Raw genomic sequence first — 23,818 nt, 5'->3', positions numbered from 1 at the left:
CCACACACTGAGCATGTGGCTAGCCGGCGACTCCCCACGTGCTCAACAACAACACCACAGCCCACGTGCAATTCGAAACCCCGACCCGACCAGGACCATGACAGTACCCCCCCCCACCAGCGTCCCTAGGCGCTTAGGAGGGGGGCTCACCTCGTCTCCGGTGGAAGTCCATGATCAGCGACCGGTCCAGCACATCACGCGAGGGGACCCACGACCTCTCTTCTGCGCCGGAACCCTCCCAATCCACTAAGTACTGGAAGCCCCTACCGTGACGGCGGACGTCCAGCAACCTCCTGACGGTGTATGCTGGATCCCCATCCACCAGCCGCGGGGGAGGGGGGGTGGGCCGAAAACTGGCTGGGTTGAGATGGGAGATGACCACAGGTTTAACCCTGGACACATGGAAGACAGGGTGAACTCGACCAAGAGTAGGAGGAAGCTTGAGCCGCACGGCCACTGGATTGACCACCTTGGCGATCCGGAACGGCCCAATGAACCTGGGTGCCAGCTTGCGAGAAGGCACCCGGAGAGACAGGTCCTTGGTAGATAGCCATACCCGTTGACCGCATACATAGGCAGGAGGAGAGATCCGGTGACGGTCTGCCGCTGTCTTGGTCCTCAGGGTGGTTTGGGCCAAAACCTCTCTGGCCCTCATCCAAGTCCGGTGGCACCGCCGGACGAACGCCAGAGCTGAGGGAACCGCAGCGTCGAGATCCTGGGAGGGAAACAGAGGTGGTTGATACCCAAGAGAACACTCAAATTTGGACATACCTGTGGCTGAGACGGGGAGTGAGTTGTGGGCGTATTCCACCCAAGAGAGCTGTTGGCTCCAGGAGCTGGGGTTGTTGGATGTCAGACAGCGGAGTCTCCGTCCGAGATCCTGGTTGGCTCGCTCACATTGTCCATTGGACTGCAGATGAAAACCTGACGACAGACTCATGGAGGCCCCGATCTGACGACAGAGTTCCCTCCAGAACCGGGAGGTAAACTGAGGACCCCTATCGGACACGACGTCTACCGGCAGGCCATGAATGTGGAAGACGTGGTCCACCATCAGCTGAGCCATCTCCCGGGCGGAGGGGAGCTTGGGAAGAGGGATGAAACGGACTGCCTTAGAAAATCGGTCTACCACCGTGAGAATGACAGTGTTTCCTTTAGACAGGGGAAGGCCAGTGACAAAATCCAGGGCAATATGAGACCATGGCCGGAAGGGGAATCGGGAGGGGACGGAGTAGGCCCGTGGGAGGGCGATGGGCTGTCTTGCTTTGTGCACAGACTGGGCAAGCCAACACAAACTGCCTGATATCGTCGGCGACTGTAGGCCACCAAAACTGCTGGCACACGGACACCAGGGTCCCCTTAACCCCTGGATGGCCGACCAGCTTGGAGGAGTGACACCACTGGAGGACCTCTGAGCGTAGCGGAACGGGAACAAACAGCCGACCCGCCGGGCACTCATTCGGCAGCTGCACCCCGTGCCCGGCCTCCTCTACCCGCCGCTCGACCTCCCAGACGAGAGCCCCAACCACCCGCTCCCGCGGGAGAATGGAGTCGATGGGTCTCTCCTCGCCGGGACACTCGAACAAGTGGGAGGGAGCGTCCGGCTTGGTGTTCTTGGCACCGGGCCGGTATGACAGGGTGAAGTGAAACCTGCCGAAAAATAGCGCCCAGCGGGCCTGACGCGAGTTCAGTCTCTTGGCTGAACGGACGTACTCCAGGTTCTTATGGTCCGTCCAGACCAACAATGGCTGTGTCGCTCCCTCCAACCAATGACGCCACTCGCCCAAGGCTAGTCGAACAACCAGCAGCTCTCTATTGCCGATATCATAGTTCCGTTCGGCAGGGCTGAGGCGATGGGAGAAAAAGGCACAGGGATGCACCTTCCCCTCATGACTGGCGCACTGAGACAAGACTGCGCCAACTCCGATGTCGGACGCGTCGACCTCGACAATGAACTGGCGATCACGATCTGGAAAACAGAGCACAGGAGCAGAGATAAATCGGGACATCAGGTTATCAAAGGCTACCTGTGCAAGGGAGTTCCAGGAGAACTGACACTTGGTAGAGGTCAACGCGGTGAGCAGCGCGGCAACTTGGCCGAAACCCCGGATGAAACGCCTGAAAAAATTGGCGAACCCCAGGAACCGCTGCAGAGCCTTCCGAGAGTTGGGAACTGGCCACGTGGCGACAGCCTTGACCTTAGCCTTGTCCGGTCCAATGCACCGGGGTGAAATCACATGGCCGAGGAACGCAACAGTATCGGAGTGAATTTCGCACTTCCTCGCCTTGACGAACAATTGGTTTTGCAGAAGACGCCGGAGAACCTCTCTGACGTGTTGGGTGTGTTCCTGGAGAGAAGGGGAGAAAATCAAAATATCGTCCAGGTACACAAAGACAAAGCGATTAATCATGTCACCCAGCACGTCATTGATGAGGCCCTGGAAAACAGCCGGAGCATTGGTCAGCCCGAAAGGAAGAACCAAATACTCGTAGTGTCCCGATGGGGTATTAAAAGCTGTTTTTCACTCGTCCCCCTCGCGGATGCGAACCAGATGGTATGCGTTGCGGAGGTCTAGCTTAGTAAAGACCCGGGCTCCCTGTAAAAGTTCAAAGGCAGACGACATTAAAGGTAAGGGGTATTTATTCTTTACCGTAATCTCGTTCAACCCACGATAATCAATACAAGGGCGTAGGGAGCCGTCCTTCTTCTGTACGAAGAAGAAACCCGCACCGGCTGGCGAGGAGGAAGGGCGAATGAGCCCGGCATTCAATGAGTCACGAATATACATCACCATGGCCTCTCTTTCAGGAGCCGAAAGGGAAAATAACCGACCCTTGGGCGGAGAAGTGCCTGGGAGTAGGTCAATGGCACAGTCGTAAGGTCGGTGGGGGGGAGGGACGTGGCACGACATTTGCAGAACACGGACCGCAGATCATGGTATTCCACCAGGACCCCAGTCAAATCGGCGAGATCCACCTGCAACACAGGAGACACACAGACAGGAGAGGGAGCAGGACCAAGACAAGACACATGACAAGCAGGGCTCCACGCTAAGACAGAAGTGTTAACCCAATCAATGTGAGGATTATGCTGTGACAACCACGGATGCCCAAGTACCAGGGGAATAGTGGGGGAATCGAGGATGTACAACTTTATCTTCTCACAATGATTACTATTGTGCATAATTCTGATCATTTTGTTGATTTAATGATAATTCTGATCATTTTGTTGATTGTTGTATTTGCACATTGCACTTTTGGGCTCTGTTGTACACCCCACTTATAAGAAGTATTCATAGGAATGATATTACCATAGATGTGTTAATAATCAGACCAATGATTGAGTGTTATATAGTGAATATATGAAGATGATTTAATGTTGAACATATAAGTATATTTTAATCATTTTAACGAAGTATAGAACAGATTTCAGCAATACAAAATCCAGTGATGTCTTTGAGGCCTGTTTGAGGCCTGACCTAGATAAAGTTCAGAAGGTTGAACATGTAGTCCACTTTGTGGCCTGAAAACTGGTACCAACAGGAAAACTTATTTTTAAAAACCAAGTAAAGGTCGACATCCCACCATTAGCTACAAACCTTGTTGCCTAGAAAATAATAGTGGCAGACGAGAATGATTGGATAATAAAAAATTAAAGATAAAGGGAATTTCCTGATTGGTTTAGGAAAGCACCTCCTTTCCTAAGTTTCACTATAACTGTAGGCTGGAAAACACTTGGTTTTCAGATGACTTGGGACATCTCACTTTGTTTGGCCTGATCAAATAAAGTTAACACCTTGACACCTGAACCTTCTTTGTCTGAAAGATTTTTTGAACTTCAAGATCGACTTTTACCACATCATTACCAGACAGAAAAGGCTTACGTGAGGAGTGAAGTGAGTGACGGTGAGGAGAGGCAGTCCCGCCAGCGTCATGGCCGAGATGGGTGTATGGAGAGGAACGGCAGGAATTCCCCACTCTCGAGCCGTGGCTGAGTCCAAAAAGTTCCCCTCAGCCCCGGAGTCGATAAGAGCCTTCCCAGAATGGGTAGTGAGGCCAAAGGTGAGGCGAAATGGCAGCACAGTGCGTGACTTTGAAGAGGTTTCTCTGAAGGCGCCCACCCGGACTCTCCGCTCTACGGGTGCGCGTTGGCTTTTGCCGGGCACACCGTCACGACGTGGCCCGCCTTGCCACAATAGAAACAGAGACCGTCCACTAGGCGCTGTTGTTTCTGGGCCGGCGTGAGATGAGACCGCCCGATCTGCATGGGTTCCGGAGCTGACGGTGAGAGGTGGACAGGGTTGCTCTCTGGATGTAGTTCCCGGCTGACATCCCGGCTAGAATCCCGGCGCCGCCAGACTGGAGGTGAGGTACGCCTCTGACGGCGCTCGCTAATCCGTGCCTCGATCCGCAGACACAGGTTGATAAGATCCTCCAGATCTCGTGGAGGATCGAGAGCCGCAATCTCATCGGCGATCACAGAGATGAGACAATCCAGGAACCGCGCGCGGAGCGCCACGGCGTTCCACTCGCATGCCGCCGCCAGGGTCTTGAACTGGATGGCATAGTCAGTTATGGTGGCTCTTCCTTGGGCAACCCGCGAGAGTTGAGCGGCCACCTCATCGCCACGCACCGATCGATCAAACAGACGGGTCATCTTCTCCCGGAAAGCCAGAAAAGACGACAACATGGGTCCTGGGCTTCCCACACAGCGACCCCCCACTGGCGAGCCCGCCCCGTCAGTAGGGTGAGAACAAACGCAATCCGAGTCTCCTCGGTGGCGTACCGGCGCGGCTGGAGCGCGAAGACCAACGAGCATTGCGAAAGGAACGCTCGGCAGGAGTCGGGATCCCCATCGTATAGGGGTGGACTGTTGGCGTACGGCTCCGGTTCAGTCGCGGCGACACGCGGTGGAGAGCGTTGGGCCCTGCCCACCTGGACCTTTCCTCGGAGAAACTCCGCCATCTGGCGTTGAAACGCCGCCACTTGTCCACGTAACGCGTCAATCTCCTGTGCGGCAGCTGTGAGACGAGGAGCCTGCTGACCCAAGAGAATCCCCTGCTGCTGTAGCGCCGCCCTCACTGGGTCCTGCCCCGCTGAGTCATGAACTTGGTCTGACCATTCTGTCATGGTAGACACTAGATAGAGAGTCCCATGTGCGGGGTGAACAGAATGTTTATTAAATGCAACACAGAACAGATCAAAACACAGACGCCCCAGTAATCCAACATGCGGTGGGAACAACGCGTCCACCAGATACATCACGTCGGAGGCACAACGTTCCACAACCTTCGCAGGAGAAGATCAATGGAGAGAATACAACGGGGAGTTCTCTCGACCCGCAACTCACAAAGTCAGAGAGTCCGTAAGCGTGTGGCGCAGTCCAAAATCCGTGTGCGAGGTTTCTGTAGAAGATGGCAAGAGCAGTCCAAAATCCGTGTGCGAGGTTTCTGTAGAAGATGGTGAGAGCAGTCCGGGACACCAGAGAGAACTAGGGAGAAGTAGCAAGCAAAAAGTTGACAAGACAAGGCAGCGAGAGATTCTAGGAGAGATGAACTCTCTTTCGTAGACAGGGAAGCTATGACAAGACAAGACTATAATAAAGTTCTCTAGGCTAGACACACTAGACCTAGGTCAGTCTGCACAGGCACTAAAACATGCAACGGTCAGACACACGACAAGAGAAACAGATGGGTAATAAAGGGAAATAAATGAGCGGGGAATAGGCTACAGGTGCGGTGGCAATAATGGGAATGAGAACGCTAAATGAGTAGACAATAAAACAGACGTGCGAGTGCTGAGTGGAAAATCACCCGTGCAGAGAGATCCTATCGAAGACACAAGGGCTGGGAAAGTGACGCAGACACTGAGCACGTGGCTAGCCGGCGACTCCCCACGTGCTCAACAACAACACCACAACCCACGTGCAAATCGAAACCCCGACCCGACCAGGACCATGACACTAAGAACCTACTTGAATTGGTTTTGAAAGTCAGCCGTGCAAGTGTGAGACAAGAAGGGACTTTCTATCTCATCGAACACAGCTGGAACAGTATGTGACAGGACAATTCTCAGCTTTGAGATACCGTTCCCCCTGCAAAGCTGGCATATTTTACTCTTGTTTAGCTTCCCTTTCATGCGGGAAGGGCACGTAATGGCATCCCAGGCAGACCCCTGGAACTTCCATGTCTGGAGGGGACAAGAAGATCCTGAGTGGCCCACCCCCTGCGATGGTTGGGACATCTCTCAGGCTAGGGCCTCGGCCACTAGGTGGCTATACGCCCATAAGTGGCGCCTCTTCTCGTCCTGGTGCTCTTCTCGATGAGAAGACCCGCGGAGTTGCTCGATCGGGAACGTGCTGTCCCTTCCTCAAGAGAGACTGGAGAGTAACCTCTCCCCCCTCCTCGCTGGGAGTGTATGTAGCCGCTACGGCCGCTCATCATGACCCAGTTGCTGGGAAGCCTCTGGGACAGCACGACCTGGTCATTAGGTTCCTAAGGCGTGCGAGAAGGCGACTGCCTCATCCGCGCCCTGTACCCTCTTGCGACCTAGGTGGCTGGCCTCAAGAGCCCCCCCCCTTCGAGCCCCTCGGAGCTGCCGCTCTTTCTCACCTCACGATAAAGACGGCTCTCCTGATGGCACTCACCTCCAAGAGGGTAGGGGACCTACAAGCACCCTCCGTGTCCATAGATTGCCTAGAACTCGGGCCCGGTTACGTGCACAAAGTTCCCACGACTCCCCGTAGAGATTAGGTGGTGAACTCCCCACTGGGGAGGAAGACCCAACCCATCCGTGTTGCGTCCAGTACGCGCACTGCGCCTCTGCTTGGACCGCACGCAGAGCTTCAGAAGCTCTGAGCAGCTCTTGTCTGTTTTGGAGGTCAGCAGAAGGGGAGGACTGTCTCCAAACAAAGGCTGGCGCACTGGATCGTGGATGCCGTCGCTACGGCATACCGATCTCAAGATCGCCCCTGCCCGTTAGGAGTGAGGCACACTCCTCATGGGCACTGGCTCAGGGCGCCTCTCTGGCAGACATCTGCAGAGCTGCGGGGTTGGGCTACGCCCATCTCCTTCGCGAGGTACTACAACCTACGCGTGGAACCGGTGTCAGCCCGCATCCTGCAAGGCAACATGTAGGACCAGCAACCGGTAGGGCGTACGCCTACGAAAGCCATTCCCCCCTTCCTTAGGTGGGTCAGCGGCTATTTACGCCTCCCTTCTTTCCCCACTGGGTAAAGAACAGGCATTCCATCCATCACTAAGCACCTTCCTGGGGGGCAGGCTGGGCAGAGCAGCCCTGCCCCCTTAGGACGGGGAACAGTTGAGTTATCTACCACATAGCTCTAACCGGACCTAGTGCTCCAGACGTGGTAACCCCCCCCCAGTGGGCTGTTCCGTCTGATGTATCCTCATGAATGGTTCCCACCTCGGTAACCCATGATCTCCCTAGGTGGACTCCCACCTTGCGGTTAACTCCTTCAGTCCGCACATTTTCCAATGAGTTCTCCCCTGATGGTGAGACCATGTTGGTGTCTCTACTAATTCCTCCCTACGGAGGTAGTGATCTCTGTAGCGTTTTCCCCCAGGGGGGAATAATGCTTACTCAGTGGCCCTTACGGTGCCGGGCGGCTTCTCGCTGTAAGAGAATCAAGGCCTCCGCCCGTGACGGCCGGTGGCAGGGGCTTCCCACCTTCCACCAGTCAGCGTCGTTTCGCTGGAGATTGTGACGCGGCACAGCGCTGTGGCGTTTTCCATAGGAACCTAATCTGTCGGTTCGACACAACGTCGAGAGACCGACAGAAAGGGAACGTCTTGGTTACGGATGCTCAGGCTCCTCAGACCAAAAGGTGAATGAATGCAGCACGCCGTCTCCCTTTTATACCCGGATATCCAGGGGTGGAGTCCGGCATGCAAATTTTATTCACCAATTTCATTGGCCTTTTCTAAACTAGTCAGAAGTTGATAGGTTCTCATGAGCAAACCCCAATCTGTCGGTTCGACACAAAGTCTTGTTCCCTCCATCAGGGAACTGAGGTTACATCCGTAACCAAGACGTTTTGTTTATAATGTTGACCTTGACCTTCAGGTGAACCCATTTGTAATGAATATGAGTGTTTACAAAACACAAATATCCAATTCAAAACCTAAACAAATCTTGACGAACTATATGTTGTGGGGTCCCTCAGGGATCGGTGCTTGGACCGCTACTTTATTACATCTACACGTCATCCTTGGGACCTATCATACGGGCACACGGCTTCTCCTACCACTGTTATGCTGACGACACCCAGATCTACATCTCGTTTAACCCAGACGATACCACTGTAGAAGCTCGCATTACTGCCTGCCTAGAGGACATCTCGGCTTGGATGAAAGAGCATCACCTCCAGCTGAACCCTGCCAAGACAGAACTACTTGTGTTTCCGGCACACCCCACGGTGCAACACGATCTCACCATCCGATTTGGCAATACCACAATCACTCCTTCCAAAACAGCCAGGAACCTCGGAGTCATATTTGGTGAACAGCTGTCCTTCAATGATCACATTGCAAAGACAACGCGGTCTTGCCGATATGCTTTATTCAACATTAGAAAGGTTAGACCCTATCTCACTGAGCATGCGGCACAACTCCTTGTCCAGGCCCTGGTAATCTCAAGGTTGGACTACTGCAATGCTCTCTTTGCTGGTCTTCCTGCAAAGGCTATCAAACCGCTCCAGCTGGTTCAGAACGCAGCAGCACGCCTCATCTTCCAACAGCCCAAAAGGGCTCATGTGACGCCCCTTTTCATCTCCCTCCACTGGCTACCGGTTGAAGCCTGTATCAGATTCAAGTCACTAATGCTTGCCTACAGGACTATCACTGGATCTGCACCGACATACTTTCACACCCTCCTACACTCCTACACCCCATCAAGATCCCTGCGTTCTGCAAACCAGCGGCATCTTGTACTGCCTTCCCATAAGGGCAGTAAATCGCTTTCCTGCTCATTCTCATTCACAACTCCTTCCTGGTGGAACATTCTTCCTAATTCGGTCTGGTCAACCACATGTCTCACAACATTCAAAAAACTACTTAAAACCCATCTCTTCTGTGAATACTTGACAGACAGATGAAGATAAAAAAAAAAAAACACTAACCCTCTCGCTTTCTCTCAACAGGTAGTGGTCTAGCTTTTGGTAAAACTAGTAACTTTGTATTGGCACCTATTGCACTATTGCTCCTGTATGACATATCGCTTATTGCTCCTTGTACTCTTTGTAAGTCGCTTTGGATAAAAGCATCTGCTAAATGATTAAATGTAAATGTAAATGTAAATGTACGTGTAAGAACTCGAGCTGCCGCGTTTTGGACCAGTTGGAGTTTTTGTAATAAGCCTGCAGGGCAACCACCTAACAGTGCATTACAGTAGTCTAGTCTTGATGTCATGAATGCATGAATTAACTTCTTTGCATCTGACATTGACAGCATATGACGTAGTTTAGATATATTCTTAAGATGGAAAAACGCAATTTTACAGGTGTTGGCGACATGGCTCTCAAATGATAGATTACTATCGAATAGAACGCCAAGATTCTTTGCTGATGACGAGGGTTTTATGGAACATCCGTCAATAGTTAAACAGTATTCTTGGTTGTTACTTATAGCAGTTTTAGGTCCAATAAGTAACACTTCTGTTTTGTCCGAGTTCAGTAATAAAAATTTGTTACTCATCCAGTTTTTTATATCGACTATGCATTCCATTATTTGCTGGAACTGCTGTGTTTCATGAGGCTTCGAGGAAATATAAAGTTCAGTATCATCAGCATAACAGTGAAGCTAACTCCGTGTCGCACTTTAAATAGGCGTGGCACCATATGCGGGGATACCCCCACTTCAGATAAAAATGGTTCTGTCCTCCGCACTTTTTCGACACACCTCCGCCAACATTCCCGCCCATGTTATCTGGTTAGTTACATAGATTTGAGTGAATTAACATTCAGCCTATCACAAGTGAGTGTTATGAGGTGAGTCGTCTTTCGTGTGCACTTTAATCTTCAAACAGATGGAAGCGGGAACGATGCAAAGCGCATTGTTGTAGCGGAGACTAAAATTGCGGGGATTAGCACTGATTAATAAATGCATATATACATGGCACACGTCAGAAATAAGATGTTATAGTGCCGATAATGTATGCTAATAGTACGTGGAGGTAAGGCCACTATTTAAGGTCCAAACCTGGGTTTTAAAGTGAAAGTGAAAACGTCTTGGTTACGGATGTAACCTCGGTTCCCTGATGGAGGGAACGAGACGTTGTGTCGAACCGACAGAATGGGGTTTGTCTTGAGAACCTATCATCTTCTGAGTATTTAGAAAAGGCCAATGAAAATTGGCGAATGAAATTTGCATGCCGGGCTCCTCCCCGGATGTCCGGGTATAAGAGGGAAGCCGGCGTGCTCATTCATTCACCTTTGGTCTGAGGAGCCTAAAGCATCCTCCCCCGACCGCTGGGGTGGGCGGCCAGTGTTGTGGCATGAGGGACACAACGTCTCGTTCCCTCCATCAGGGAACCGAGGTTACATCCGTAACCAAGACGTTCCCTTTCTGTCGGTCTCTCGACGTTGTGTCGAACCGACAGAATGGGGTTCCTATGGAAAACGCCACAGCACTGAGCCGCGTCACAATCTCTGCGGAGCGACGTTGACTGGCCTGGGCGAGTCAGACGAACACGCTAACGCGAAATTATGACCTTCCAGTGGAGAGGAAGGGGGACCCAGAGCTTTCCACAAAAAGTTGGGAAGCCCCCTAACGCCGGCCGTCACGGGCGGAGGCCTGATTCTCTAAATGGCGAGAAGCCGCCCGGCACCGTACGGGCCACTGGGTAAGCATTATTCCCCCCTGGGGGGGAAAAACGCTGCAGAGGCCACTACCTACCGTAGGGAGGAATTAGTGGAGACACCACATGGTCTCACCATCAGGGGAGAACTCATGGGAGGAATGTGCGGACTGCAGGAGTTAACCGCAAGGTGGGAGTCCACCTGGGGAGGTCATGGGTTGCCAAGGTGGGAACCATTCATGAGGATACATCAGACGGAACAGCCCACGGAGGGGGGGTTACCACGTCTGGAGCACTAGGTCCGGTTAGAGCTATGTGGGAGATAACTCAACTGTTCCCCGGCCTAAGGGGGCAGGGCTGCTCTGCCCAGCCTGTCCCCTGGAAGGGTGCTTAGTGATGGATGGAATGCCTGTTCTTTACCCGAGGGGAAAGAAGTGAGGCGGGATCGCCACTGCTCCCCCCGGAGGGGGAAGGGCTTCCGCAGGCGTATGCCCTACCGGCTGCCGGTCCCACACCTTGCCAGGATGCGGGCTGACACCGGTTCCGCGCGTAGGTATTAGAACCTCACGGAGTTGTTGGGCATAGCCCAACCCGCAGCTCTGCAGATGTCTGCCAGAGAGGCGCCCTGAGCCAGTGCCCATGAGCAGTGTGCCTCACTCCCAACGGGCAGGGGCGAATTGAGATCGGTATGCCCTAATGAGGGCATCCACGATCCAGTGCGCCAGCCTCTGTTTGGAGACAGCCCTCCCTTCTGCTGACCTCCGAAACAGACAAAGAGCTGCTCAGAGCTTCTGGGCTCTGCGTGCGGTCCAAGTAGAGGCGCCGTGCGCGTACTGGACACAACACGGATAGGTTGGGTCTTCCTCCCCGGTGGGGAGCGCCTGCAGGTTCACCACCTGGTCTCTCGGGAGAGTGGTGGGAACCTTGGGCACGTAGCCGGGGCGGGGTCTCAAGATAACGTGAGAATCCCGGCCCCGAGTTCTAGGCAATCTGTGGACACGGAGGGTGCTTGTAGATCCCCTACCCTCTTGGAGGTGAGCGCCATGCGGAAAGCCGTCTTTATCAAGACTGAGAAAGAGCGGCAACCCCGAGAGGCTCGAAGGGGGCGGGGCCTCTTGAGGCCCGCCACCTAGGTCGCAAGAGGGTACGGAGCGCGGGTAAGGTGGTCACCCTCTCGCGCCCCTTAGGAACCTAATGACCAGGTCGTGCTGTCCCAGAGGCTACCCAGCACTTGGGTCATGATGAGCGGCCGTAGCGGCTACATACATTCCCAGTGTGGAGGGGGAGAGGTTACTCCCCCGTCTCTCTTGAGGACGGGACAGCTCGTACCCGACCGAGCAACTCCGCGGGTCTTCTCGGCGAGAAGAGCACCAGGACGAGAAGAGGCGCCACCTATGGGCGTATAGCCGCCCAGTGGCCGAAGCCCTAGCCTGAGTGACGTCCCAACCGGACTGGGGGTGGGTCACTCAGGATCTCCTCGTCCCGTCCAGACATGGAGACCAGGTTTTGCCTGGGATGCCGTAACGTGCCCCTTCCCCTGGGGAAGCTGTCCGCCAGGGGGAGCGGCCAGGGGGGAGTTGTTGTCAGAGCCTCAGCTCCGAGAACCAAGTCCTGGTTAGGCCGAAGGGGCGTAACTAGTACCACTTGATGCTCCTCTTCCCTGGCCTTGCACAGGCCCTGTGCAATGAGGCTCACTGGGGGGAAGCGTACTTCCGCTTGTCCCGCGGCCAGCTGTGCGCAAGGGCATCCGTGCCGAGGGTACCTCGGACAGGGAGTACCCAAGCGGACAATGGGTGGAGTCCGGGGAGGCAACAGGACCACCTGTGCCTGGCCGAACTGCCCCAAATGAGCCGGCTGCGCGGGGAGGGAGTCGCCACTCTCCGCGAGGCGTCAACTGACGAGAGAGCACATCGGCTGTCTGGTTCAGGACGCCTGGGATGTGTGTGGCTCGCAGGGAGCTGATCACCTGCTGACTCCAGAGGAGGAGGCGTCGGGCGAGTCATGTTAGCTGCTGTGAGTGAAGAATACGCCACAGCAGCTGTGCTGTCCGACCGGACCAGCACGTGCTTCCCTGCACGAGAGGAAGTTCCTCAATGCAAGTAGCACAACCCACAACTCTAGGCAGTTGAATGCCAACGCAGGCGGGGGCCCGTCCACCGCCCCGACACTGCTTGCCCGTTGCACACGGCACCCCTTAGGGTGTGTCGGCAGAAAAGCGTGTGACCAACGCCTGCTGCCGGTGTGCCACGCTCTCCAAGGAACTTGACTCTGCCGCCAGTGTTGGAGCGGTCGTATATGCATCGACCCGAGGGGGGGCCACCCCCGCCGAGGATGCCATGAATCCCAGGAGCCTCCTGTTACAGGGGGACCGCTGACTGTCTGATCTCAGGCAGTTCAACACTGACCGGGCGCGCTAGTCCTCGCGCCCCCCCCTGGGGGTGAGCGGGGCCGCTCGTGAGGACAGAGTCGAGTTCCATACCGAGAAAGAGGATGCTCTGCACCGGGGAGAGCTTGCTCTTATCTCAGTTGACCTGTGGCCCCACCGATCTAGGTGCCGGAGCACCAGGTCCCTGTGTGTACACCACAGATCTCAAGAGTGTGCCCAAACTTGAGCCAGTCGTTGAGATAGTTAGTACCCGTACACCTCCTTCCCAACGGGGAAGGAGGGCGGCTTCCACGACCTTCGTAAAGACTGTACTGATATGCCCGTCCCTCGAACGCGAACCGTCGGAACGGCCGAAGTCGAGGGAGGATCGAGACATGAAAGTACGCGTCCTTCATGTCGATTGCCATGAACCAGTCCTGACGCCTGACGGACGCCAGGATGCGCTTCTGCGTGACCATCCTGAAAGGCAGCTAGTGTAGGTGCCTGTTCAGAACACACAGACCCAAGATAGGGCGCAACCCTCCGCCTTTCTTAGGGACAATGAGGTACGAGCTGTAAAACCCGCTGAACACCTCGGCTGGTGGGACGGGCTCGATCGCTCCCTTCACCAGAAGGGAGGCGACCTCCGCCCGAAGTACGGGGGCATCCCTGCCTCTGCCTGAGTAAAAGGACGTCCCGGAACTTGGGCGGACGTGTAGCGTAGCCGAGACAGATCGTCCTCCTCAGCCCGCCTGACAGTCTGGGGGCTCCCAGAACTGTGACAGGGGACTAGAAGTTGATCTGCTTCATCGCCCCCGCGGAGGGTGGTTCGATGGCTAGCAGTACGGATTCCTTGCCAGGGGAGGTCCCCCGGGGAGGAGATCGGCTCTGCCATATTTCCTGCCTGGCGACTGCGCAGCTCAACGCACAGTCTGACTGAGAGTGCTGAGGGCTGGTGTTTATACTCGACATTGCGCTTTGCCATGACACAACGTCGAGTTTGCCGTTCACCGTCGTGCAGAGGGTGAGAGCGGCTGAGGTAACCCAGAGAGAGAGGAAACTCTCCTTTTGAGAGTAAATGGGCGCCAGCCCCCCAGAGGGGGCCAGCAGATGGAGGGACGGGGCAGGAACCGTCCGTATCCGACCTCCAGCGCTGTGAATGGGGTCAGGCCCAATGGTAGCCTCGATCCCCCTGAGGTGATCCCATGACAGCCGCTGCCCGCGGCTGCTGATGGGGCGATGGTCTCCTCTTCGCTGTCTCCTCCAGGTCACTGGAGGGCGTTGAAGAGGACCAGGGCTGCTGGGAAGCAGACAGTGCACGGGACTCGACGGCCGAGGCGGCCGAGTTGCGGCACGGAGGACTGCTTTTTACTGTCGAGAACCCTCCACAGTAACACCAACCAGCCCCCCCTTGCGAGACGGGTACGTCGAGAAAGCGGACCTTCTCAGCGTTACTCATCTGCGCAAGTATCGGCCAGAGGAGTTCCTCATGGACCACAAGTGTGGACATCGTCCGACCCAGGGCCCCCGTGGTCACCTTGGTCGCCCGTAGAGCGAGGTCGGTGATGGCGCGGAGTTCCTGCATAAGCGCTGGGTCGGTCTTACCCTCGTGGAGCTCTCTCAACGCCCTGGCCTGGCAGGAGCCATAGCGTGGAGAGAGGAGGCAGCCTGGTCCGCCGCAATGTAAGCTCTCGACACCAGAGATGCCGAGACACCACATGCTTTGGACGGGAGTCTAGGTCGAGCCCCCCCAGGTGGCCGCCACCTACGGGCACGAGTGCACCGCGGCGGCAACTCCACCTGGGGACACCGACGCATCCTCCAGCTGTCTCAACCTCGAGGGAAGAGAGGGTGACAGAACTTTGTTTGACGTGAAACGTGCCGGAAGGGGCGTTCCAGGTCTTGCAAAGTTCCTCATGCACTTCCGGTAAACACGGCACTGGGGGCGGGCGCGGCTTGGAGCCGCGCTCAAACCCGAGGCGCCATGTAGCCAGCCGCGAACGCCGGGAGAGGCAGTGCGGGCACTGCAACCCAACACTCACGGCGGCCCGGGAAAGCATGGCCGACATCTCGACATCCGCTTTTTCCTGGGCTCGACCCCCCGAGGGAGGGAGCCCGAAGAATCGTCGGAGTCGGATGGCAGTACGTCACCCCCCGATGCTGCAAGAGACCTCTCATCATCACGCATCGTGTCCGAATACGTGATTGAGGAATAAGACGGCGGACCGTCTTTTTGGGGAACGGTCAGACGAGCGAAACGAGGTGTGAACGGTCCGTGAGCCGTGGCTGGCGGATTATCGCTCACAGTAATCCTCATCTCACCCTCGCTGCTTGCCATAGCGGACGGCAGGGCCGTAGTCCTGCCGCCACGGAACGGGGAGCAAACGAGGTGGTGGCTGAGTCCCGTGGGAACACAGCCACCTGTGACGCAACGTCTGAATCGTCACCGCCCGCAGTGCGGGCAGGACGTATCCACAACGTCTGCCCCAGCGTACTGGAAGCAGGCATTGTGTCCGTCCCCCTCCTCGATGAGTGTGTTGCACCCATGAGAACAGCGGGACAAGCCACGCTGGAGAAATTTGCTCTTTTAGAAAAGGAAATTTGCTCGAACACCTCCGGAACTGCCGAGACGCCCAGGGGAGAGTCACTGCAGGAAGGGACCGTCCGCTGTCCACGTCGTAGATTCCAGCAGAAAGAATGATCACCAAGATCGTAGAGAAGCTCATCAGATGCGTAGGCTCTGAAGAACAAAAGGTGAATGAATGAGCACGCCGGCTTCCCTCTTATACCCGGACATCCGGGGAGGAGCCCGGCATGCAAATTTCATTCGCCAATTTTCATTGGCCTTTTCTAAATACTCAGAAGATGATAGGTTCTCAAGACAAACCCCATTCTGTCGGTTCGACACAACGTCGAGAGACCGACAGAAAGGGAAAAGTTGTCATCACTATAGCAATCAATTCATATGTGTCCTTTTTAGTGGAGTACACTTTTATCTTAGTACTTATGTGATTGTTTAGTAAGAAGAATATACACACACTGTGCTTAAATAGAGCGTTTGAATAGCTGTATAGCAGTTAAAATAGTAACAATAACGTTTCATGTTATTTGAATAACCTTGCTATACATTGTAATCTGGTGAATGCCACTTTGGTGAATTAAAGTCCCAATGTCCTGAAAATCTGTACATTTTTCAATTGTCCCCCTAATGTGAATATATACATGCAAACTATATGTGTGTGTGTGTGTGTGTGTGTGTGCGTGTGTGTGTGTGTGTGTGTGTGTGTGTGTGCGTGTGTGCGTGTGCGTGTGTGTGTGTGTGTCCCTGTACCCCCACTTTGTGGCACGCACAACATTTACACTTGTTAAAAAAATGTTAGTGATTTTTTTTCACTACATCAAAATCTGAAATGTAACATTACAACAGAAAGCAGGTGCCCCTTAACTACAGTAGGCCTAATTGTTAAAAATACTTAATGGGAAAGAGTTGTTTTTTGTGTTCTATTCTAGAAAAGTGTCATGTTAATGTGTAATTCTTGTAAAATAGTATATTGTACATTTCTGAGTTTCATTCTTATAACATCTTTTAATATATAAATCGTTTAATGAGTGAATTCTTGCGTGTGGGTTGATGGGGGGCACCTCTGGGGCTGTTGCCCAGGGGCACCATGAGGTCTTAATACGCCTCTGCCTAGAGGTAACATGTATAATGCGAAGAGCAGAGGCCCTAAGACTGAGCCCTGTGGTACACCGTACTGGACTTGCGATTTGCGTGATACCTCATTGTTTATTGCTACAAATTGAAAATGGTCAGATAAATAAGATTTAAACCATTTCAAAGCTATTCCTTTAATGCCAACGTAATTTTCGAGTCTATGTAGCAGTGTGCTGTGGTCAATGGTGTCGAATGCAGCACTAAGGTCTAGCAGCACCAATAACGAGATACAACCTCGGTCAGACTCCAATAGCAGATCATTTGTAACTCTGATCAAAGCAGTCTCTGTACTGTGACATGCTATAAATCCAGACTGGAATTCTTCATTGATGTCATTCCTTCAATGCATAATTGAGTTGAAACTACTTTTTCCAGAACTTTAGATATGAAAGGTAGATTCGATATAGGCCTGTAGTTCCCTAGTTCTCTAGGGTCGAGTTGGGGTTTTTTGACAAGGGGCCTTATAACAGCCACTTTATATGCATTAGGCACATGTCCTAATGTCAGAGATGAGTTAATAATACCAAGAAGAGGATCTATAATTTCTGGGAGCATCTCTTTCAGTAGATTTGTAGGTATAGGGTCTAGCATGCATGTTGTTGATTTAGATGATCTAATAATTTTAGACAGCTCATCTTGATCTACGGTATAAAATAATTGCATTTTCTCCTTAAGGGTGCTGTAGTTAGTTTGTTCAGCGGGTTTCACCTTTTGATTGCAAATTTTTTCTCTAATGTCTTGGATTTTATATGTGAATTAGTTCATAAATTCATCACTGCTATGCTGATATACAGGATCAGAAGTCACTGACGATTTATTTTTTTTAATTTAGCCACTGTGTTAAATAAAAACCTAGGGTTGTGCTGGTTTTCTTCTATTAGTGATGAAAAGTAGGCGGATCTAGAAGTTTTTAGGGCTTTCCTGTATTTTCGAATACTATCCTTCCATGCTGTACGAAATACCTCTAATTTAGTTTTCTTACAGTTGCGCTCCATTTTTCGGGCCGCTTTCTTTAGAGCCTGAGTGTGTTCATTATACCACGGTGTGGGGCTGCCATTTTTAATCTTCTTTAAACGTAGTGGAGCAACTTTGTCTAGCGTTACCGAGAAGGTGGAATTAAAATTTTCAGTGGTAATGTCAAGATCTTCAACGTTATTTCTCATGATTTGAGACAATTCGGGCAGATTATCGAGAAACGCATCTTTGGTAGTTGAAGTTATTGTTCTACCATATTTGTAACAATGAGTTTTATTTGCAGCCGTAGGCCAGTGAAGCAAACATAATACCAGATAATGATCCGAAATGTCTTCACTCTGCTGAAGGATTTTAACGTCGTCCACATTTATACCGTAAGACAGTATTAAATCTAAAGTATGATTACGAAGGTGAGTGGGTCCTGACACATGTTGACTAATGCCCATGGAGTTAAGAGTGTCTTTGAAAGCCATTCCTAAGGCATCTGTAACGTTATCTACGTGGATGTTAAAGTCACCAACGACAAGGAGTCTATCTGCGGCCAGTACTAGTTCTGATAAGAACCCACCAAATTCTTTAATAAAATCTGTGTGGTGCCCTGGAGGCCTATATACAATAGCTAGAATCAATTTAAAAAGTGTTTTATCTTTAGTATTAGGTGTTGAAACATGAAGAACCATGACTTCAAAAGAATTATATTTAGAGTTCGACTTCTGGGAAATGCTAAGAGAGTTATTGTAAAGTGCTGCGACACCTCCCCCTCTGCCTTTTAGACGAGGCTCGTGTTTATAATAATAATCTTGGGGGACAGATTCATTTAAAGCAATATAATCATCTGGTTTTAGCCATGTTTCTGTCAAACAGAGCATGTCTATTTTATGATCTGTTATCATATCGTTAACAAAAAGTGCTTTATTAGAGAGAGATCTAATATTTAGCAATCCGAGTCGTAACAGTTGATTATCTGTATTTTGTTCATGTTTAGTTTGTTTAACGTTTATTAAATTACTTTCAAGAGGTTTACGCATTATTTTATGTTTGCTAATCCGGGGGACAGACACAGTCTCTATTTTGTGATGTTTGGGAGAACAGATTATTACATGTTGTACATTTTGTGTATTCTGCGACGTGAGACGGCAAGCAGACAGTTGGTTAAGCCATTCTGTCTGCTCTCCTCTCCTAACCTTGGTCGAGTTCACCCTGTTTTTCATGTTTCCAGGGTTAAACCAGCTATCGCTTCCCATCTTAATCCTGCCAGCAGTCGCCCCGTTCCCCCTCCCCCGCGGTTGGTGGACGGGTCTCCAGCATATACCGTCCGGAGACTCCTTGACGTTCGCCGCCACGGCAGGGGCTTCCAGTACTTAGTGGACTGGGAAGGTTATGCACAGAGGAAAGGTGCTGGGTCCCGTCTCGCGACATTCTGGATAGGTCGTTGGTCGTGGACTTCCACCGGAGGCTAGGTGAGCCCCCTCCCTAAGCGCCAGTGGTGCTTGTGGGGGGGTACTCTCATGGTCTGGGTTTCTCGGGGTCTGTGTCCTGTGGGGGAGTGTGCGTGTGTTTTGTTTTGTCAGACACATGGAGCGCCGTCTGACAGCTCTCCGCATGTCTGGTGTCTGCGTCATCAGCCCCGCCCCGTGTTTCCCTATCGGGCTTTCCCCACTCACCGGGTTTCATCACTCTCACCTGTAGCTCCTTAGCTGCTTAGTACTTACCACTGCTTTCTTATTACCCCACTCCTGTAGCCAATCATTAGTTTGCTGTTCTCCCTATTTATTCCCTCGTGTTCTCTTGTTTGTTGTCAGCTCGTTGTGTTTGCTTCGTTCCAGCCTGACTGTGTATACGTATCGAATCTTGTCTTGTCTTAGTGATTTCTAGCCTGTTCTTTTAGTAATTCCCCAGTCTTAGTCATAGTCATAGTATTTTTCCCTTTTGGTTTTGCCCCTTTAGTCCCCGTTGGCGCCCAGGACCTCTCTGCTTCTCTCGCCCAGTCCACACCCTCACCCAGACGGCACTCGGCAACACCTCACCTGCTTCGGGCCCGGACTTTCTACGAACTCTCACCCACCCCGGACGGGGGAGACCCTCCGGGACGGAGGCGTGGCCTTCCCGTGGTATCGCCTGATCTGGTCAATTTCTCACAGACTCTCGCGGCTTCCAGTAGGCCGAGACGGACTGAAAGGAATCTCACACTTCCAGAGTGGTGCTGCTGGTGTCTAGAATCGGAATTCTCCCCACTTTTCCTGCATTTAATAAAGACTTTTCATTTAGCCGCACTTGAATCCCCGCCTCCTCTCTAACATCCATGACAAATGTGTACAAACATTAGTTTTGTGTTGTTTAAAATTGAATATTTACTTGTTTTTTTGCAATGTTTCAGTTTAAAAAACGCTAATAATGTTTTCTGTTGTTTTAACCTGTTTTCTCCAGTACTTTTTTGCAAATAAATGCAAATAAATGCAAATAAAAACAACATTTTTAAATAAAATTTGGGAAATCTGCGGCTATATATGTGTGGTTTGGGTATATGCCCACCCATGATATCTGCTAGCTCACCCTTCTGCACCTGGCAGGAACCGGGCCTGCATCTTATCCTGTATTGGTAATTGTCGGCTCTGACATTGCATCCGTATGTTGTGACAGAAATGATCTCCACAGTGCGGGAGCTTCTGGATCGCAGTGTGTCCATCAATTTCTACATGTTTCATGGAGGAACCAGCTTTGGATTCATGAATGGAGCGAACGACTTTGGCACCTACAAACCACAGACGAGCAGCTACGGTTTAGTGTTTTTTTAACACTATGTGAAATGATGTGGGTCTCAGGAAAGCTAATTTTGTCACATTCACCCCCATATTCCTTCTAGATTATGATGCTCCATTAACTGAGAGCGGCGATTACACAGTCAAATATCATCTCTTGAGGAACCTGCTGAGCACTTACAACAGTACCTTTCTAAACGTCATACCTTCTATATTTCTCTATATGTCCTTTACATCTCATAATGGATTCAAATGGCATTTGTGGAGATGAACACCTGGTTTTATTCTGCCTCTATCTATACCAGATGAGCCGTTATTAGATCCACCATTTGTTCAGAGCAGGAGAGCGTATGAGCCTGTGGTTGTCACTCATTACATTTCTCTATGGCAGAGTCTTCAGTGTGTGGAAACTGTAAGAACCCTGTTTTGTGTTATTTGACTTTTCTGAGCAGAAGTTTCTGTTATAACCAGAGGTCGACAGCCTGGTTATAAAATGTGTAACCAAATGTGTGTTAAAAGTCAAGCAAAAAGCAATACTGTCTCTTTGAATAAACTGTTTTGAGTAAGTCACATGTGTTGTCAGGGCTATAGAACATTGACTTTGGAGATGTATCCTCGACACGTGATCTTGTTTTTGTCCAATAGCGTATCAGAGCTGATGATCCCCTCAACATGGAGAATCAATTTGTTGTTTCAAATGGTTTACATGTCGCTTTGTTTTTATTTTATTTAGATTTTCATAGTTTGGTCTAATGATGTTTTATGATCATATCTTTGTGAACAGGGCGAGATGACCTTGGGTTTGCTTGTTGAGAACTGTGGGAGAGTGAACTACGGTCCAGGCCTGGACAACCAACGAAAGGGCATTGTGAAATCTCCTTTTTCAATCTTCCTCACATATTGTCGATATTGCAGTTGTGAACTTCTGCTTCTCCTGGTTTTCTCTCCTTCAGATACGGTACTAATGTATTGGCAAAATTTCATTTTTATTGATTTTTCCTTTCATGCAGGGCTTGTTGGAGATATAACTCTGAACGATGTACCTCTAAAGAAATTCACCATGTACTGCTTGGAAATGAAGCCCAGTTACATAAACAGGCAAGCTGCGGATGATACCGACATCAGTAACGTTTATCAAATTTACAGTTGAAGACTTCAGATGCAAAAGTCTCAAAGTGCAGTTTGACATTTTTTTTTTCTAAAAAAGAAATATTTATCAGACTCCTGTGTTAAAGGAACAGTACACCCTAAAATGAAAATTCTACCTTCATTTACTCACCCTCATGTTGTGTCACCACTGACTACATTGGAATAACATTTGAAGAACATAGGAAAGCAAACCGTTCTTGGCCACTTTTGACTACCATTGTCATTTTTCCTACTATGGTAGTCAATGGGTTCCAAGAACTTTTTGGTTACAAGCATTCTTCCAAATAACTTTTTCTGTGTTCTTCAGAAAAAAGAAATTCATACAGATCGTGGATGAGTAAATGATGACAGAATTTTTATTTTTGGATGAACTGTCCCTTCTAGTGATTTCACTTTAATGGCAATAAATACGTTCTTTTTGCTATCAAAGTGAAAAAACTTGTAATATATTATTTGCACTTTTAATAATCTTGAAGTTTGAAACCAGAGGCTGCGTAATGTTGTGGCATCTTGAAAAACAAATTGATTTTTACTGTTAGACTTCATGTTCCTGTCCAAGATGGTGGACACATCAGCATGTCTGGAGCGGTCAAATGTGGCATCTGCGTATTCATTTTTCTCTGTTTCTCTCAGACTGGAGTCACTGAAATGGGTGTCTGTTGGTAAGAAGCCCTCGTACCCAGCGTTTTTTAGAGGAAGACTGGTTGTGGATGAACCCACAGATACTTTTGTGAAGCTTCCAGTAAGTACATTTTTGTTAGATGATTTGACTTCTGTTACTTAACCTTGACTTTAACACTTCCTCAATGCTTTTGAGTGTAGTGCAGGAAAATATTACGTAATGCTTATCGCTGATAGAACTGGAGCAAAGGAGTGGTTTTTGTGAACGGGCGAAATCTTGGACGCCACTGGTCAGTTGGTCCTCAGAAAGGTCTCTATCTCCCTGGTCCCTGGCTCAGAAGTGGAGATAATCAGGTGACTATGTGCATGAAAATATTACATATAAGCAAATGAACACTGGACTTGTCTTTGATTTTGGACTTGTTTTAAAGATGGTTCTTTAACTGTTTTCTTTAGATTGTTGTTTTTGAGGAGTTCAAAGCTGATGAAACAATCCATTTATCTGAAAATCCAGAATATGGCAAGATAATCGACGTCTCCAGACATCCCTTCTGCACCCTCATGTGATGAAGTCTTTCAGTTTTACATTAAATATGACTTGAGCACTATCCAGCACACATATATTTTATATGATGAGACTGATAACTGTTCAAGTGATTAAGAGAAGAAAAGAGAGAAAAGACAGAGATAACCGTTACTAGGTTTAACATTAAGTGCTTAGCCACCTCATTTAGTACCAGTAGTATGTTGTTCAGAAAAGACTTGGGGGGGGGGGGGAGTGGGGTAAGATGAGCCAGTGGGTAAATTGATCCACCCACTGTATCTCAGCGACTGAACACTTTTTCTGTCATTTGACCATACATTTTGGAATCATCCATTATTTCGGTGAAAATGTGAAGCACATGGGAGAATCGGACGGCATAAATTGACTTTAAAAGCTGTTTTTGGCTTGTCAAAAAAAATGTTTGCATATCAGCTGTGATCAAAGCAAATGTACCCATGTCTAAAAATATTTATGATGCATGTTGGTGATTTACCAACATATAAAACCATGCAAATAATTTGGCCTGAATTTCTAGCTATTCTTTTCCAAAGTGAGCCAAATGCTGTGGGTTAAATTGAGCCAGTGTCAATGCTTAAGTTAACTTCAATTTCTAATTTTAACCTGTATAATTTCAATGAAATATCACATAACTTTTTACTTTATCGTGTTTACTTTAGTATACTGAGTTTATGGACAGTGTACACCAAAGTACACTTAATTTCTCTGATTACAACAAGAAAAGCATTTTACACCTGATTTTAGTGATCTTTCCAACGTAAGTGACTAATGGCCTAACATGTTTGACATTAAAAAGCACTGTATAATGCCAATAATCTACAAAAAAAGACAGTGAGAGCAGAAATCCATTTATTTTT

The 23,818-nt window shown here is 50.3% G+C and overlaps 1 protein-coding gene across 2 annotated transcripts; it reads left to right on the top strand.

Annotated features, from left to right (window-relative positions):
• Positions 1–21,417: 21,417 nt before the first annotated feature.
• On the top strand, positions 21,418–23,093 carry LOC130550415 (beta-galactosidase-1-like protein 2). Of its 2 annotated transcripts, none has more exons than XM_057327874.1 (5): positions 21,418–21,492; positions 21,640–21,727; positions 22,412–22,520; positions 22,637–22,753; positions 22,856–23,093. In XM_057327874.1, exons 1-5 carry the CDS (start codon positions 21,420–21,422, stop codon positions 22,964–22,966), a joined length of 498 nt encoding a protein of 165 aa, XP_057183857.1. In that variant the 5' UTR covers positions 21,418–21,419; the 3' UTR covers positions 22,967–23,093. The 2 variants fall into 2 exon arrangements, with proteins under 2 accessions (XP_057183857.1, XP_057183858.1); XM_057327875.1 differs by having other exon boundaries at positions 21,427–21,497.
• Positions 23,094–23,818: the final 725 nt, after the last annotated feature.

The sequence above is a fragment of the Triplophysa rosa genome, unplaced genomic scaffold (genome assembly GCF_024868665.1).
Source record: "Triplophysa rosa unplaced genomic scaffold, Trosa_1v2 scaffold306_ERROPOS78734, whole genome shotgun sequence".
NCBI classification, from domain to species: Eukaryota; Metazoa; Chordata; class Actinopteri; order Cypriniformes; family Nemacheilidae; genus Triplophysa; species Triplophysa rosa.
Note: the sequence above shows the minus strand (reverse complement) of the source record. Positions and strands in the feature narration are given on the sequence as shown.

Bases quoted from the DNA above. Each gene is read 5' to 3' on its own strand.
- LOC130550415 (XM_057327874.1), top strand. From the start codon at position 21,420: ATGACCTTGGGTTTGCTTGTTGAGAACTGTGGGAGAGTGAACTACGGT. The intron at 21,728-22,411 runs GCAAGCTGCGGA...TGTTTCTCTCAG, and splicing joins AAGCCCAGTTACATAAACAG to ACTGGAGTCACTGAAATGGG. The intron at 22,521-22,636 runs GTAAGTACATTT...TATCGCTGATAG, and splicing joins ATACTTTTGTGAAGCTTCCA to AACTGGAGCAAAGGAGTGGT.